The 19,164-nt window shown below is 33.5% G+C and overlaps 1 protein-coding gene across 2 annotated transcripts in view; it reads left to right on the top strand.

The window, feature by feature from the left end:
• The window catches only part of LOC118196732 (uncharacterized), a 154,578-nt gene that overhangs the window by 83,388 nt on the left and 52,026 nt on the right, over positions 1-19,164 (top strand). For both annotated transcript variants that reach the window (XM_085820212.1, XM_085820211.1), the window contains exons 3-4: positions 6,733-6,867; positions 16,377-16,538. In XM_085820212.1, the coding sequence (XP_085676338.1) occupies positions 6,733-6,867; positions 16,377-16,538 (297 nt within the window). The remainder of the gene's footprint in view (positions 1-6,732; positions 6,868-16,376; positions 16,539-19,164) is intronic.

The following is a 19,164-nucleotide window of genomic DNA, read 5'->3' as shown; positions in this document are numbered from 1 at the left end:
ATTGTTCGTTAATTTTTTAAATATCAAATGCTTGCTATATTCCTTCTTCTTCACTGTGTGAAACTGAAAAAAGGATAGCGATTTCTGGATAATTATTGAATTAAGAAATGTCAAACTTGTCAAATATTATGCATCACGTAACGTAGATAAATTCCAGCTTCCTGAATTTGCAACGTAATTGGCGATTAGAGTAATACTGGTTTAAAGATATATCTTTAATGACTTTTAATTGTATATAATAGTGGCTCCAATTATTTTCCATGGCTCGCTTAGGAAAATAACGTGAAAACCTCTTATAGTTTAGTGAAATGATTGAAAGTTCCTGATTAATCTTAGAATCGGTCTGTCGGAGTGGTAGTGAAATGACAAGAAATATTTCTAACGGATTGTGTACAAACTACCAATGTTTTTAAGCTTATTAAGTCAACGTTTATCATCATGGAACTAAATGAGTTTGGAACATTAATTAAAGAGAATATTTGCTATGAAGTAGCAAAATTCAGCAAATTGTTATTCCGTTTGACTTCATATTTTTCAGCTAAGTTTTCAATAGTTGCTGTATTTTTTTTAATGTCTACTTTGGTCTCCCATAATAGAGTGAATTTCGCAAAACCAAACGCATATAACTTTTTTTAAGATGTTTTGTTTGGTTTTTGCCCTATTCTCATAAGCCTACTTTAATAAGACTACTTCAATAATTATCTAATTAATACAGCGTCATCCTATAATAACGCTGCTGAGCATTTTGCGAATTTGGAAACTACGTAAGTGTTGAATAACATTACTTGCAAATAACGCGGCCAGGGATAAATTCGTCTGACCACAAAATGCTGATTATTTGTAGAGTATCAGTTATTCGCTATGAACAACTTAGGCTCTAAACGATAACTTTAGCTATAGTATAATTCGCCAATTTAAAAAGAAATCTCGTTCAACGCAAAATTCAAAATTTATAAAATAATGTAAAGAACAGAAAATTATTTTTAAAGAATTCACAAGAAAAAATTGGAGGATAATTTTTTAAATAAAGTTATAAATTATACTTACATATGTTAAAGAAATAAATATTTGCATAATAAATTATACGATTAATGATTTGAGCATGCGTACAAACATATGTGTTTTCTTTCAATAAGTGTTGTATTTTGTACAGTTTTGTCTGTTCTTTTTTAACTTACAAAACTAATTTGTGGAAATGAAGAAAATGGATCACAAACATTCACATATATTATTTTATTAGTTTATGTAAAATTTATTTTTCTTTCATCGGGAAACTCAGCATAATCGAAGTTTAGTTCTGATTCAGATCCCAGTTAACGGGATAAAGATTGTAACGGATACAGTAAAGTAAATTTAATAAATTAATTAAATTGTCATAATATGATGAATCGGAAATATTTAAAATATGCATACAGTTATTTAGCTGTCCATTTATTTCCGTACGTAAATACAATAAAAATAAAAAAATGTTTTCTTTAAAACGTTCCTAATAGAATTCAGTAAATTTTATTGTTTACTTTAAAAGCCTTCCTAATAGAATTCATTATATTATTAGAAGTATTATTTTTCTCTTACATTTTCAACATTGGCATTAGGTTAAAATGTATTGGAGAATCATCTGTATTAGCAAATGAATTTTTAAATCCGGAATCACATGCCATGCTTTGTATGCTACAAAACTTCACATCAAATGAACTCAATGCTAAAGAAAGTACAAAATGGAAACAGGAATTTATTTACTTTATATCCGTACCCTCTAATTTTCGCTTTTCTTCCTTCATTTTTTTCCTACTTTAGTTTCAGTTTGCTTTTTAAAGTATTCAATAAAATTTGAAATTCTAAAACCTTTGAAATTGGAATTAACTAATAACTGCAGCTTTTGCTTAAAGTCTTTTGTTGAATTACTTATATACATGTAAGAATTAAATAAATTAAGTCATCACTTAGATTAACAAACCGAGAAAAATGTTTTTTTTTTTTTTAAGCAAGAAAGGTGAGTAGTATGAAACTCAAAATTATGAATTTGTTTTTATGAAGAGAAACAGAGCTAATACTGCAATAATTGCCTTACTTTTTTTTAAGGGTAAAAATATATTGGCCTTCAAATATATGATCTAAAAGTGCAGTCTTCATTCTTCCCATCCCACATATATACCATTAATCTCATTCTGTTCTTCTGGAAATTGTTGCATTTTAACCTACAGTTAGAATAGTTTTCCTACACACTATAATAATGTAGTCTATGCCTTCGTTATAACGCATAACTTTCAGAAAATTTCTTGTTAATCATATAAATCCGTATGCTATATAAATGCTGTCTATTAAATAATTACCGAATACATGACACAGGAATTTTTTTGTTAAATAAGTATTGTTAGCTTTTGTACATTTAAAAAAAGAAACGGATCAAAGTAATTGTGTTGTAAAACTGATATGTCTAAAAAGAATTTTTACTTTGTTTATAATGTTAAAATTGTTTATGCCCTTAGCGCATTTTTTTTGGACCTGGAAAACAGGTTTCTTTGCATTCTAAAAGGTTATGCAGGGAAACAAACCATATGCGCTAGAAATCTAATTTTCCAAGAATTAAATACTTTTAGTTATTTCTTGATTTTTTTAAACTATTCTAATATATCGCACATACTATGTATCCTTTATTTCTGCAATCGAAACAAGTACAATAATGTTTCAATTATCCTGACAAAGGGATACCGCAGCGCGTCCTGAAATTCCAAACATTCGGAAATTGATCTAAGGTTTCTATAAATCAAATATTATGATAATACGAGTGACAATGAAAATATCGCACTCGATACTCAAGCGGAGATAATGTTTTAATTTCTCGAATATTTGTTTAAATTTCTCTCGATTTTTCTTCTTTCTTTTTGTCCTTAAGAATTTAAGAATAAAAATTCGGGCACAAAAACGACGTGACGTTGTCAATAACAAGCAGCTGACTAGTATTTTAACCTAAAAGTTTCTTATTTAACAGGAATAGATACAAAGTTACCACTTTTGCCTAGTTTATTTTTATGGTAGGAATATTTGTTATGGCTAAACAATGATTTAGAGTTGAACAAGATATAGCAAACTTGTATGAAATAGTGTTTATAATGTTTATTTATATAGGATACGTATTTGTTCAATATTTACAACCAGTCTGTATGTCGGTCTAATACGATTAAATTATTTTAATAGGTTCCTAAGAAAGCGTGTACCTTCCTTTATTATCTTTGTCTAGACATTAGGTATTTTGAAATCAATAATTATAAAAAATCAACTAAGCCTTCCCTGGAATTCCAATCATTCATCTTTCATTTGCCAGCTGGAAGTATTACTAGTACTTGCAGCTACAGGCGAAAATAACGTGGTAAAAATGCTGCAACAGAAAACATCGCAAATAAAACAACGTAAGGCGAAAACATCATTGCGCAAAACATCGTGAGAGACAAGAAAGCAAGAAAAACATCATAGTTCTAAAAAATCGTGGTGCAAAAGATCGTCAACGAAACTTAAAAGGTTAAAAAACATGTCAATTTTAAAACATCGTCGTAGGAAATATCATGGTAAAATATAAAGCACCACAAATCATCGCGTGACTACACCATCGCAGACGTACGTTTTCAGGTTTTAAAAGTTGTAAATGTACATTTACCAAATGATTTGTGAGCGCAGGAAAAAATGAGGAATATTTTTACCTCTGTATCTCATATTTTGTAATTAACTAACATATTTTGTTAAAAAAGCAATAGGGAAACTTAGGCATTAAAATATTAGAAAATACATAGAAGTTAACAGAAACGTTACACATAACAGTTAAATGAATTCTAAATATATGTAGTTAACTATTAAAGGTCATCATTTTGTAGTCTTCCTCGCCCTTTGTCTGTGATGAAACGTCGAGTAATCTAGTGAATTATGTACCCACTTATCGCTGAGTTCAAAACAACTCAGACGTAGACTCGAGAAGGGTTCACTCAAATAAAAATAACAAGTACAGGTGGCCATGAGCAAAAATGGTATTGCTCCGATGTACTTATTGAGAATCAAACAAAAGGTGACATGCAATCATACAGATGTTATACATTTGGATATACATAGATGCATATTCTCACATTAGGTTCATTGGTAGGTGAGATACAATAAAGTTCGTAATAATAAATAGATACAATATCATGGAATGGAGGTAAGGCACATATATGAATGAAGACTGAAGGCACGTTAGATATTTGTGTTTGGTGGAGATAACAATGGCACTCCGAAATTATTGCAGAATGAGAGGATTGAAGATTAAGGGTGGCATATATTGAGTCCTTGTCTGTGGATGTAGTCGATGATGTTCTTTATCTGACTAAATGTTTTTCTGTGCTTGATTAGAAATCGCCTGAATTCTAGACCTGGCTTGCCTGGGTGACGGATATGGTGAACAGAAGTCAATTGGACAGTTGAAGATGCAGTGCTCTGGTTCTCCGTTGCTTCCTCAAATACAACTGTCAAAACAACTGTCAAATAAAAATAACAGTTGTCCCTTAACTTAAACTATCCGGTGAATATCACTAGGCACGTATAATACGGCCAAGCGTAACAGCATCAAGAATGACTTAGCCAGAAGGGAAACACACGGCACTAAGGACTCCTAGTACTCTCTCTCGAAGTTAGCTGAACTTCTTTAAATACCTCTGCTAACTCATTTGCATTCAGGCGATTCTAAAAATTCATTCTTGTTGGGAATTGTAAGTGGAAACAAGAACTGAAAGGAAAGAGTTTCAAAATTAAAATAACTGTTATAAAATTAAAACATACCTTATAATTTAATTAATCTGTTTTCTAAAGTTATATTGTTAGTAGATTTTCATGAAAATATAGTTTAAAAAATAGATTAGGAAAAACGATGAGTTACTACATGAGGTTACTAATATTAAAATTGTTTAACTGTAAAACTATTTTCTTTCATATGTGTTAATCTGATATTCTTTTAGTTGATTAATTGAGAGGCGTTTTGTTTATGTTTACTCCTTTCTTTAAGGTGTAATTAGCATTGTGGGATGTAGTTGTTTTCGCTATCATGCAAGGTAACAATATTTATTTAACTGTAAATCTTGCGACTTCTGGCAAAGACCTGAAGATGAATACAAGCAGGTAAAGTACCTTTATATTGAACACAACAGTCTACAGACAGCACGGACCTAAGTGCTCACAATCCTTGACCACTTGCGGCGAGAACTTAAAAGACAATGTAACACTATATGTAAAGGTCAAGGAGTAGTGCTAGACTGCACACTTAAGTTTGATTTAACAGGTTAATCAGAACCTATACCGACAGGATAATAATTTGGAGGCAAGAATGCGAAGCCGATATTCAAAGTTAACTAAACTGACTAAATCTGACTAAACGTTATTACTACATCAGTATAAATACACTCGTTCACCTTAACTAATTTACATATTGGCTAGGAACCATGAGAAGAATAAGAGATGAGAGAAAATGGTAGCAAATTAAATTAATTATTAGTAAAAATAAATGCAACTGTACAGCATTTTCACGTACAGTGTGCAGGAAAGCGTTTGAATGTTGATGCGTTAATCATGATAAAACATGCCGGAGGGTAGCTAAATAATATATATGTAAGGCTGCTATCACACGCCGGTTTGTTTCGAAAGAACAACTGTTTGGAACTATTTTTCTACTTTGTCACAACAGCCAATCACCACAGCTCGCTTTGGGGTTAACACAGGGGAAACTGGTTCTCCATTACAAACAAGCTAACAGCATTCGGCGCTGATAGCTGATTGGTTGAAAACGAACAACTTGCAACTTTTTTCGAAAGGAAGGAAAAAGTTACACGTCTTTCTTTCAATAGTAAACCAGGCAGAAAAATTGTCCCAAACAGTTGTTCGTGTGAAACAAACGCCGCGTGATATGGGCCTAAGGGATTTGGGTTTACTGAATTAAGCTGAAACACACTAGGGCTACTTATCTATGGTAAAGGATGCCTTTGTGAAGGAATTTCTTAGAAACTGTCTCGTATCCATGTTTTGCATTAGGAAAACCACAAAAATATAACGCATTCAGGTATTTCTCCAGGTCGAACTACCAGTGTTCAGCGACGTTACGGCTCAGCCACTGGTGGCTATTTTAACAGGGGAATATTAACCGAACTTAATTCGCTTTCACATCGATCATTGGAAAGGCTCAAATTTAAAATTATACCCAGGAAATTTAAACGCAAATTTTTTGTTAAATGTATAATTGTAGTGAACGTTATGACAACTATCTCCGTAAGGCGGCCAATATAATAAATACTTTGTAACGAGATTAATTATTACTTAGGCACCTATACAATTAAAAACTACCTCTACAACTTTATAAAAGAACTTAATTTAATAATGACGTTTAATTGTTAAGTACATAAGCTTAAAATTCTATTATCTGCTATATGTAGCATTAATTGTCTACTCATTTTCAACTTCTAAATACTAAAATGTCCTTCTTTCTTTTTGGCAGAAATTTATTAGTTAATCACAAGATATGAAATATGCAGATAAAAATATTTTTCATACCTTCTTGCGCTCACAGGTCATTTGGTGAATATGGATTTACATCTCAGAAAGCTTGAAAACACATTTTTTAAAATCATTTCCCTTAAACATTTGTTGAATTTATCATAGTTAGAATTATAGTAATAGCTAGTTTTGAAAAAATTGACATTTTGTTTTCCCCCCATCTTTTAGCAAAGTAAAGGGAACGAGAAAACTTGTGGCGTCATCAATCTGGACTACTATGACTTGTGCGAGGAGAACAACGTCAAAGACAAAAAGAATCCTCATGTCTTCATCATAGGAACTTCAGTCAGGGGCTTCTTTGATGTGAGTATAAAAAATAAACATAATATTTAATGTTATTATAATATTAAAATGAAATCTACAGATATATTTTGTAAAATTCTAGTATACAATGCGGCCTTGGCGCGATTTTGAAAATTGTTGCCAATACCAAAATGATGCGAAATGACACAAATGACCCCAATCGCTAAATCAATCGCTAAAATCCTGCGTGTACCACATAATAGCATGAGACCCTGTATTCTGCTATAAACAGTTTAATATAGCTTCCTATTTAGTCTATACATCTGAATGCTGATCGATGGACATTTAACTCAGAATGCTATTTAAACAACGGTTTGGCGTTAGGAAAAAATAGACTGCAAATATCATTTTTACGCCGAAATAAGGAGCTGGCTAGAGAAATTCTTTTATGATTTTGTTCTCGTGTAATATAATTATGGATCAGTTTCCCAGTCCTCTCTTCATAAGCATGGACTAGTTCCTTTCTCGTAGGGGCAGAAAATTATTTTCCTGCGAAAGAAGATATTTCTTTTACAAGGAAGATAGTTCCTTTTCAAGGAGATAGCACTCAAATGCTTTCCAGAGTAAACTTGTTCTAAAACACTAAATCGTTTTCTGCAATTTTACAGATTTTTGGAAGAATATAAGGCACTTTCCAAAACTGTCTGTGATTGTCGCCATCTGCATCAAATAGTAATAAAGAACTACAACTAGCGTAACTGTTCCAGTAGCGTATTCCTGTTCCAGTAGAGACAACCATAGTTATTATGGAAACAATTTTTTTGTTACGGAACAATATATTTCTTATGTTTAATCTGGTTGGACCTGCTTACTTTAACAATCGAGGCCTCACGTATTTTCAAGCATTGGAATTTTAATTTTCAATTGGTTTCTTACAGAAGTGCATCATTGTTTCAGTACTTGTCAATGAATCATTTTCTGACGTGTAAAAGCACCGAAACTATCATTTATACCAACATTTATACCACCACCTGTAATAACTTACTCAATATTCCATACGCGGCATCGGTGGATTTTGATATGTTATGGTATCAAATAAAGACACTTTCCTTTAAAGCTATTTATGAATCAAAGACTATGTACAATTATTATATACAGATTACAAGATATCTTGTTTATACCTCTCTCAACCACACTCATCAACCTCTCAATTCTCTCTGGTGAAAACTCTTAATTAGCTAAACGTATGGGCGGCGCAGCGCCCTCCATCTCTTTTTTCTACATCACTCCCCACCTGTACTCTTTAATAAGAGTACACAAACGTACCTACATAACAATATTAACATTAATTAATAATGGATTAATACTAAATAGTACGAAATATATAAATGCATAATATAAAAGAATAATCTATACTAGTATATATCAAAGCCACAAATGAACATAATAATTAATAATATAATAAAAAATCAATAATACCAAAAGTTCTAAATTAAATCTTGAAAGGATATAACATCTGGATCGATCTTCTGAGTTATCCTTTTGGCGTGCGAACGAGGCACGCTCGAACCATGGACCTTATAAGAGATAGGACTAACCCAGTGGGCGGGACGCGCGTCACCGACATGTCGGCAAGAAAGAGTAGGGACGTTCTGGGTTACTTTAACACTGAAACCTATGGCGTTTGTATCACATAACTCTTTTTAATTATTAAATGAGATATGTTGTATAGTGATGAGATTATGAAAGCCACAGTTTGCTCAAAATAGCTTTTAATATATCTCATTAAAGCACTTTTTACTGCATTTCGCGCATTCTTTTCGCGCGTAATTCTTGTACAAACATCTTTACTTTGGTAAAATGGTAAAAACTCTAGGCACAAAATTTATGAACTTAAATTTGCGTACAAATAACGTAAAAGTAAATAAGATTGATAGTACGTGATGCTTTGAAATAAATAAGGTAAAATTAAACAAAATCTGATAACTACTTTTTTTTTTAAAATTTAATGACCATTTTCAGGCAGTGATTTTCAAAACTATAATAACAGTACAAAACAATCATTTATTTTATTTATATCATCATTTACTTATTAATACTAAAGTGGAATATTTATTTTAGTAATTTATAAAATTTGCAGCATAAAATTTTCTGAGTGTAATGAAGGGGGGAAAAAAGTAAAATAAAACCTAGAAGCATTAAGATATTATATTACGCCCAAAAGGAACCTTTTCTTAACGTTTTGTGTGTTACCTATATTTATTGAATATCATGTTCTTCGCCCGTAAACCACATACATTTGAAAACAGCATATCTTTAGAATTTCCGCACTGGAGATAAAACTGTTATTTTCCGTACAGTGCTCTCTCTGAACTCGTTGAGTTTGTTAATCAAAAATTCGTTAAAGGTATACAAAATATGAAATATATTAAAACAAATTCGAAATTCATCCGTTCAGATGCCCATGTTCGGGTGGAGAATTACATTATTCAAAATTTGATGGCTCTACATACTGTCGTTTTTGTCACAGTGCGAGAAACATACATGTGTTCATGCAGATTCTTCATTATTTAATTTCTTTAAATATAATACAAGGCGATAGTATTTGGTAACAACAATTTGCAAGGAGACACGGACATTGATAGTAAAATAGCGCAGTATGTCGCTTCGAAACTAACATCCTTTCTAGGCTATCGCCCCTTTGGGCTAATAAATTAAATTAACAGTAAATAAAAAAAAATCTTATGCAGAACTAAAAATAAATTAAAAAAAATAACCAGTATAAAATACAAGCAAAATTAATTATTACGGTTAAATACAATTTTAATATTAGAATTAAATGTATAAAAATTTTTAAGGAGTCAAGAATGTTATCACTGTGACGTATTATAAAATATAATTGAAATAAAAATCCTTTACAGAAATTGTGCTATAATACTCAGCTATAATTTTAAGAAAGCAGCACAATTTAGAATTTTAAACAAAACTTTTAAATATTTTAGTATTTTTTACTTATTTACACCAATAAAAAGCATAAAAATTGCAAGAGAATATTGCTTGTTTGAAATTTTCTATTAGTTCAGATTTAAAATATTATTCTCTAAAAGAAGTAGTTACAAATTTTCTTACAGAATAGCAAAAGCTAAAAAAATATCCAGCCCTGAAAGCATGCAATAGCTTTATAATTATTTGGAACGTTAATTATGCTTGATAAATACGCTAAATTTTTAAAAATCAATCTCAATTTCAAAAATAAAAATATGGAGGAATTCTAATTTGTGAAATGAAGCGCTACAACCAGCTTTTTCTTGACAATTATACACATTGCAATAGCCAACCACTGTTAAATTTCTGCAAGTCGTCCCTACTCCTCCTGATGTGATCAAGGTGACAGCCGGGAACGCCTCAGACGAGGGAGAAAACCCATTTGGGTTAGTCTATTTCTTATAAGGTCCATGGCTCGAACATGTCCATCTCTTACTGAAATCACGTTTTCAATTACACCCATGTCGCAAAGTAGTTTGGATTGTTTTGGTCCTTCTACCAACACAACGTCTCCAGTCTTAAGGTTCCGCTCAGTTTTAGGATTAGCGAAGTTATGCACATTTCTAAGATGGAATAAATATTGCTCTTTCCACTTGATCCATGTTAATTTTAAGAGCCTAGATTGATAAAACTTCCTCCTAGTTAAAGTCTCTTTGTCTGACACCTTGTTAAAAATTTCCAAAAAATGCCCGGGGAAGTTAAATGTATCACGTCCTAGCAGTGAAAACTGTGAAGGTGTGAGCGGGCGAGGTTCACCCTCTCATAAGTTAAAGGTTTATTATTTAGCACACACTCGAGTTCAGGTAATATTGTAGAGAGCTCTTCGAAAGTCAGTAATGCTCTCCCTAAAATTTTCTTCAGAGGTTCCTTGATGCTTATTATCAAACGCTCCCAGAACCCTCCCCACCATGGGGAACGCTCAGGTATGAATTTCCATGTTATCTCTTTGAATGTCAAGAAATCTCTCACACTTGGCTCTGCTCTGATTCTTTTAAATCCCTTAATTATTTCGCATGTGCTGCGGAAATTCTTGGCATTATCTGAATAAATCACTTTGCAGCTCTCTCTTCTTACTAAAAAACGTAGTAATGAAAAAATGAAACTTTTTGCTGACATATCTGAAACCACTTCAATGTGTACAGCATGAGCGACGGCGCATGTAAATAAGGCTATGTACACCTTTTTGTGGATATCTGCTCTTTCTCTAATAATAACCACTCCCGTTAAGTCAATAACTGTGGAAGGATTACTTTGGACTACACGATCTCTTGGTAACTGACCCGTTAACTGTTTGGCGGGCTTCACTGCGAACGTTTTACACACAAGGCAAGCGTTAATAACTTTCTTTACTACTTGTCTTCCTTTAGGTATCCAAAATTTATTCCTGACTTTGGACAATGTTGCCATGACTCCTGAATGGAATACTTTTATGTGTTCACTAAATATCACTAGTTCGGTTAACTTCGTTTTCGGCAGAATAATGGGATGTTTTTTGTCATCTATTAATTCTGCTTGTTCCAAGCGACCTCTGACGCGCAAAATACCTCTATTGTCCATATATGGTGCTAAACTGTAAAGCTTAGAATCTGGTGTTATTAGATTATTCCTCTCAACATACTGTATTGGAGATCCAAGAAGCTGAGGAGTACTGGATAAAACAAGTCCAGAGAGAGAATTATTTTTCGGATATTCAACAACTAGAGAGGAATAATCTAATAACACCAGATTCTAAGCTTTACAGTTTAGCACCATATATGGACAATAGAGGTATTTTGCGCGTCAGAGGTCGCTTGGAACAAGCAGAATTAATAGATGACAAAAAACATCCCATTATTCTGCCGAAAACGAAGTTAACCGAACTAGTGATATTAGCTTGGTGACAAACCGCTTTACCCAAGCTGCAACTCTCAACAATGTTTCCAGACTGGTGAATTTGGTAATGTTTAACGCAGTTTCTCCTTCTGGACCAGTCACCTAAACATAAGTGCTTAAACGCTCTCAATTTTGAGTATCAGTTTCTACTTTAAACTTCTGCTCAGGTCATTGATCTTCAGAATTTTTCAACCATGATGGACCATGCCACCAGTTATTATCCTTCATCAATGCATTTGCTGTTTCACCACGAGTCAATTTATCTGCTGGGTTTTCCGACCCTGGACAACATTTCCACTTATCAGGCGAGGTACAGTCTTGTATTTCTTCAACTCTATTCGACACGAACTGCTTCCACTCACGCGCTGACCCCTTTATCCACCACAAGCAAATTTCTGAGTCCGTCCACAGCACTAACCTACCTACCAAATCCTGAAACATTTTCAATAAATATTTCCCTAACCTAGCTGCAACTACAGCCCTCATCAGTTCCAACCTAGGGTGGGACAACATTTTTAACGGAGCTATCCTACTCTTCGACATTGTAAACGCACCGTTCCATATGCCACTACTGACGCATCACTGAAAATATGAATTTCAACCGAATGACCTTTACTTAGAACTTCCGGAAAGTAGTACCTCTCTATTTTCAACGCGTTTAATTCCTCAGTTTCAGCGCATCACTTTATCCATTTGCACCGTAACTCTTCTGGCAACTCTGAATTCCACTCCAAACCTCTCTCCCATATTTCCTGCATCAGTGTCTTAACTCGCACCACAAATGGAGAAATAAATCCCACTGGGTCAAATACCTTAACTGCTGTGCTTAACACCAATGTTTTGCTATTTCTCAACGATTCTAAACTACTCAACAATGATGTAACGTCTACTCTCAAACCATCCTCTTCTAAGTTCCCCACCAGGCCTAACACTTTCAACTTACTATCTCAAACGTACTTTCTTCAGATAACCCTTTCTGAAGCCACAAGTCATCATACAGCTCTTTAGAATGAGTGTTTAGCTTTCTCAAATATAAATTTGCATCTCTCAAAAAATAGATACCTCCTCTGATGAAAGAGTGAAAGCTAACTCTACACTTCCCCCTCCATAACAGATATCGTCTGCAAACAGTGAGCTATTTAACATCTCGACACAGTTTTTGTTTGTTTCCGCGTATTTCTTTAAATGATGTTTGATCGTTGCACTCAATAAAAACGGTGAACAATTACATTCAAATAATGTTCTTGTTCAATTCTCTGTTCATTTGCATAATTTTAAAGTCCTCACTGTCATTATCAGGATACCACAGAAATTTTAAATATGGCCTATCTTCCCTTGCTATCCCAATCATCAAAAACGCGTTTTCTATGTTACCGCAGAATCCAATTTTAAATTTTCGAAAAACAAGAATGATATCCAAAATATTCGAATTTAGGTTTGGACCCTTTTCTAAGCAATCGTTTAACGATAGCTTTCCTCCTTCGCAACTGATTCAATTAAATACCATTCGAACTTGAGTGCTTTTTTATCTTTACGAACCACTGCTCGGAATGGCCTAAAGTATCCCTCTCTCGTATCCTCACACTCTTGAATAATGTTGTTTTGTGTCTGAAATTTAATTATTTCCATAAACTGTTCCCTCACAAAGCTGTTACTTTTTAACTCTCGCCGCACCCTTTCGAACTGCCTTTTCGCTAACCCAAAATTATTTTCCAAATGCTCTGGACCCCTATTCTACAACAAGCTAGCTTCACATCTCCCGTCTACATATTTCAAATACTCTTCAAATTGTTTAATTATTCGCTTATCGGCAGCGCTCCTTTCCGCCGCGCACTCAGAAATTCCTAGACTTTCAATTTCCCAAAGCTGACGAATCTGTTCCGATATTTTTAGTTACGTTTCCGAATCTATGTGTATAAACAAACCGGTGAAGTCTGACCCTGAACTTAGCTTCTTAATCTCTCCCCCTACTCTCCCACTCAACGTCCAACCGAATATGCTTTCGTGCAATACTAAATAGTCTGTTAACCGATGTGTTTTCTCCGTTAGAATGCAGTTGAAATAATCATTCCCAATTAAAATCTGTACCTCTGCCACTTCACTATCGCAGCTGTTAGATAAGTGAAATCCTTCTTGGCAAAACTTGTTTATAATTTCTGCAGATGGCCTGGGTGCATTGGAATATATGGTTTTTACTTCGATTGCTTCGATGCTTAGAGTGAAACCGGCCTTATTTTTTAAAGAAAGTCTTTTCCTTTTAAACTCTCGTACTGGCGGATTCGAAGATGCAAATGTATGAATTTTTAATCTTTCTCTACCAATAGTTGGTAAATATGCTTTCCTAGAAATAGACTGACAAATATAAGATCTTTCGGACGCTGAATCGCATAAAATGCCTCGTATAGCGTTACGTTTTAAAACAGTATTGGGGCGATTATTAAGGAAGGTATTAATGGGCATATTGTTTGCTCAATATTAGTTTTTTTTTTTTTTTTTAACATTCGTTTTCCGATTTTTTCCCGGGGGCGGGGCATTATGTAGAGTTTTATTTGCTATAACAGATTTTACGTATTGTGTTTTCACGTTTGATAGTATTTTTTCGTAATCTAGCCTCTGTTCATAATTTTCTTTAAAAATTTACCGAGCTAGACGAAGGAAAGCAATCAACAAGCATCAAATTTTCCTCATATCAAGTATTGCTTAATCAGAGATTGTTTATACTTGTATCCAAATATGAAATTTATGAGTTGGCAAGAGTAGGTGTTATTATTTCAACGGAAAAGCGAACTTATTTTTATAATTTTCGGATGCTTTGTATTCACCATAGTTAAGTTCAGTTCGAATTGTTGCGAGCTACTGGATCCTTGATATTTCTTTAAATAATGAGTCTAGATAAGCAGGAAGAAATTAAGAATTTATTAAGAAAATAAGCACAATAAGTTGCACACCAATCCCTATAATAGCTGAAAATACCAGAACGTAGATATTTAGTAATTTCTCCTTAGCAGACGAAATATATTGTTATATTTCTCAAACCACTGTCGGAATAGACCCTAACTTGTAATTCAGCTAACAGCTAAATCTCATAACTGATTGGCAATTGAACTCTCTAGTTCATCTACCGATCTCTGAGGTGTGGACCTCTGGAAACTTCTAGGAGTATCAGCCGTAAGGCTTCGAAAATGTGTTTTCGCCAAGTGTCCAGAAAATCGCCAAGTTAGCCAGAAATCACCAAATTTCGACAACTTCGTGATAAAACCTGTTGCCAAGGCATCTTTCAAGAACGAAATTGTCTATTTCGCGCTTTCTAATTAAGCTATTTTTACAGTTCCAAACCAACTGCACTCAGAAATTAAAGATCTATAATTCTATGCAACGAATAAATACTTAAGTACAAGATATGTACACACAAATTTAGATTAAACTCAAAATAAACCATAAAATTACCTTCTAAACACAATAAATAAAACGATACAAAATACTACAATACAGAAAATCAAAAATTACTATCAACAAGGGTTAAAATATTTACAACAATAATTTTAATTCCTGTTTAGTTTAAATATCATACGCAGTTAAATAATGCCATTATGTTTTTGCTAGTATTTCAGTAAAACTAATGGGTCAAGTTTACTCGGAAAAGTCATTTATCATCTGAACAATGGAATAATTGATAATATCAAGAATAATTTAGAAAATTTGAAGTCCTGTTTTGCATCATTCAGTTAGAAATCATACTACCAAAGGCGTTTTACTGTAGAACCTCGTTCAGCAATCTTTGGCTATAAAGCAAACATGTGTATTCAAATGATCTCCATCTTTCTCCCGATATATACTTTTCTCTTTCCAAAAATAAATTTCCTCTCATTTTTTTCCTGATCTCAGAGAAGTTTTTTCCTGATATTGAGGAGATCCAAAAACCTATGACCTCGCTTTTCGAGCTATTACTTGCATAAACTCAGGATAACTGAATTACCGTTAACACACATCAATTTCAAGTAATACACACACACAATTCTGCTACTTTTTTTAAAGAATACTCTCGTATGATGCAATTCCCCCAGCGTGTAAGCGTATATAAGGAAATTTGTAACTATGCAAAATTTATTTTATTTTTGTTTGTTTTACATTTAGTACATATTTACGAAATATTTTTCATTGTTTAAAATAATCGAATAAAATTTTCAATTGACTTGCAAGTTTCACTGTCCCAAAATACAAATTTCAGTCGTAGTTCTTATTTATTTGTTTATTTCACTTATTAAATAAACATAACAACAAAAACTCCAAAAATACTCTTTTTATAACATTTTCCCGGAAGACTCGAATTTAGCACCATAAACTGTGATATTTAAAAATTCTGAGCATGTATGATATTCATTATCAACGCCAGAACAGGTTATATTCTTGTTCTACATCTCAGACTTTTGTTTGCCTAACCACTAAATCCGTCTACCATTATTATTTTATAAACTCTTAAACTCTACGCAGCAAGTGGTAGCAAATTTCATACTTGAGTGACTGCCGCAAGATAGCATGCGAATTGATTGAAAAGGTGTGGTTCGTCTAACCGTGACCGTAATACCCATTTGCTTGGTCTTTTCTTTTCAACGTTTTTCTCTCCAAACCACATTCATTATCTTCCATTTCAGAACCGACACCAGTTCTCGGCTGGATCTGCGGACGAGATGCAGTCTTGGATTCGATCCATCCAAGCTGCCATAACGGAAGCTAGGCAGAGCCGCAGGAAGGCCGGAAGGAAGCAGCAGCGACACCTAGAGGGGAAGTCGCCCGACCTCAGCAGTTCGTCACAGGTGAGTAAGATTGTTTATTAAATGAAAAATTCTACTTCATAGGTTAAAATACATCGGGCTTGGCTGAAAGCACTGGCGCGTTTTTAATCTTCTTTAAAATTACAGAATTGTCCACGAATCCGCTTAAAATCGCAGTATGCAGAACCTGGAATTATTTCAAATTTAAATCTCTTTCGGTTTTGAAATTTACTATTTAATTAAAGTAATTACTAGCTAAATAGCTTATCTATCCGTGAACTAATGGGACTACACTGCATCCTAACGTTCACTCATGATACTGGCCAGTTTATATTGACATAGAATTTAAAAATATTAGAATAAAAACTAGAACACTATTTGTCCACAACTAAGCATCCATGAATGCTATCAAATTACTGAACTTATCACAGATTTTAAAAAAATCTTATTCAGAATTAATATTTCATATAAAGCATTATTTATCATCAAGACAATTATAAACTTCACCTGTGTAATTTTCTTCGAAAGTCAAAATTTAAAGCTGTAAAAATCATGAGGCTTTTTTTCCTTTCTCTTCTTTTAGCTGAGAAGGGCTATTAGTCTCGAAACGACATTTTACGTTGAATTACTAAAAGCACTGTATCGCTTTTCAAATTGTTGCCAATAAATATTATTGCCCTGTGTTACATTGAAAGAAATTAAGTAATGAAGAGTTTGTATGATTGTATGTGTGTTTCTCGCATTAGGAGAAAACAATGGGTGTTGTATTCCTATCATTCGTAAATTAGAGTCGTCAAATTCTAAATAACATAGTCCTCCACCCGAATATGAACACGTGGAAGCCCGAATTTGGAATTTGTTTTATTGTCTATTTCATATTTTGCAAACTTTTAAAGAATTTTTAATTAATAAACTCTTCTGTTTCAAAGAACTCAGTGGCAACACACTGTACGGAATAAAACATTTTTATCTCCACCTCGCGAGACTGTCTATCGAAAATTCTGAAGATAATGCTGTTTTCAAACATTTTTAGTCCAAAGAGACATTAGCCCAAGTGTTCTCCAAACGTGTATTTGTGTAAATCAAAAAAATTCCCCTTTAGGCGTAATATAAAATCTGAAAAACGTTCGTTTTTAGCCCATAGGGCGTTAGCTCAGAAGAGCTATTACTCTCGATACGGTAGTTTGCGTCGAATCACTATAAACGGCTGTATTACTTTTCAAATTGTTGTCACTAAATATTATCGCCCTGTATTATATTTAAAGGAATTAAATAATGAAGAATCTACATGACTGTATGTATGTTTCTCGCACTGTGAAAAATCAACCATACCTAGAGCTATCAAATTTTCAATAGCGTAGTCCTCCACCCGACCATGGGCACCTGGAAGCCCGAATCTTGAATTTCGAATTTGATTTATTATCTATTTTTTTTTAACGTATTTCTGATTAAGAAACTGAACGCTTTCAAAGCGAGCAGTGGCAGCACACTGTGCGGAATAAATAATTTATCTCCAGCGTGCAAGACTGTCTGCCGGAAATTCTAAACATATACTGTTTTTAAATATTTTTTGCCCAAATGATCTCGAAACGTGTATGTATGTGCAAATGAACGCCTCTTTGAAAACGCCCCTTTGTGCGTAATATAAAATCTGAAAGTTTTCAGAATTTTTTAAGCAGGAAAACGTGAGAAATGAGCTGCTCCCTCGCCGAGGCTGGAACCATGGATCTCATAGTTGCTTGTTGTATATACCAAACTCTTACACAACTTGTATCACGAGAGAGCACACAGAGGAAAATAATAATACTTTCCAAACGTGAATTTCTTTAGATTATGTGCAGTACAGAAATTAAAACAAAGAAGCTTTACTAAAAGGTTATAAGACTGTATTATGTTGACTTCAAAATTAATTAGCTTTTAATAATTTCGAAATAGTTTAAACATAGTGAAATTTCATATTCCGATCCTAATCTTGAATTATCAGTTATTTCCTCCCTCTAGCTGCCTAAAAACGGGAAACTTACAGTTAGAAAATACGAGACAAGGATGAAATGTTTTGTACCATGCAGTGAAGAGGTGTTTGAGCTGCAGTTTCTGATTATGATTTTTTTGCATAATGAAAATCAGTGCACTTGTGCATTCTGTGCTGCCATTTGTTTACGATCATCGTACAGAAGGATTTGTCCCGACTCTCAGACTACTAAACAACTACCTCATTGACGTCATGGATCATGCTAAAGTGACGTCCTCGAAGTTTATTTTTCTTATCAAAGAACAGGTCAAAATCTGATGGGGAGGAATATCGAAAATTGAGGAATAAGATGCATGGGAAAGCAAGGTGAAGCCACAATCAACCAAAGCAGCTTGTGCAATTGCGGTACGGTTGAGAAGGTGTATTGTTTTGATGCAGCATGACTTCTTTTTCAGTTTTCCTCAGCTGCTTCTCCTGTATGTATATACTCTCTGAGTTTGTGCATGAATATTAGGTTAGCATGATATTCCCCGTGGACAATGGAGTCTTTTATCACAAAATCAGGCAATTTGAACTAATCTTTTCTTCTTTCGTTTCTGTTTGGGGTAAAGCCTTTTTGGACCAGTCACTTTGTTAATTTGTTCATGGGATTATTCTATGAACAAATGAAGAATGAAAGAATGAACTGATGGATGA

The sequence above is a fragment of the Stegodyphus dumicola genome, chromosome 7 (genome assembly GCF_044657685.1).
Source record: "Stegodyphus dumicola isolate Sdum_Otavi_A_Nest chromosome 7, ASM4465768v1".
Lineage (NCBI taxonomy): Eukaryota > Metazoa > Arthropoda > Arachnida > Araneae > Eresidae > Stegodyphus > Stegodyphus dumicola.
The sequence above is the reverse complement of the archived record's forward strand: the minus strand, read 5'-3'. Positions and strand labels throughout refer to the sequence as shown.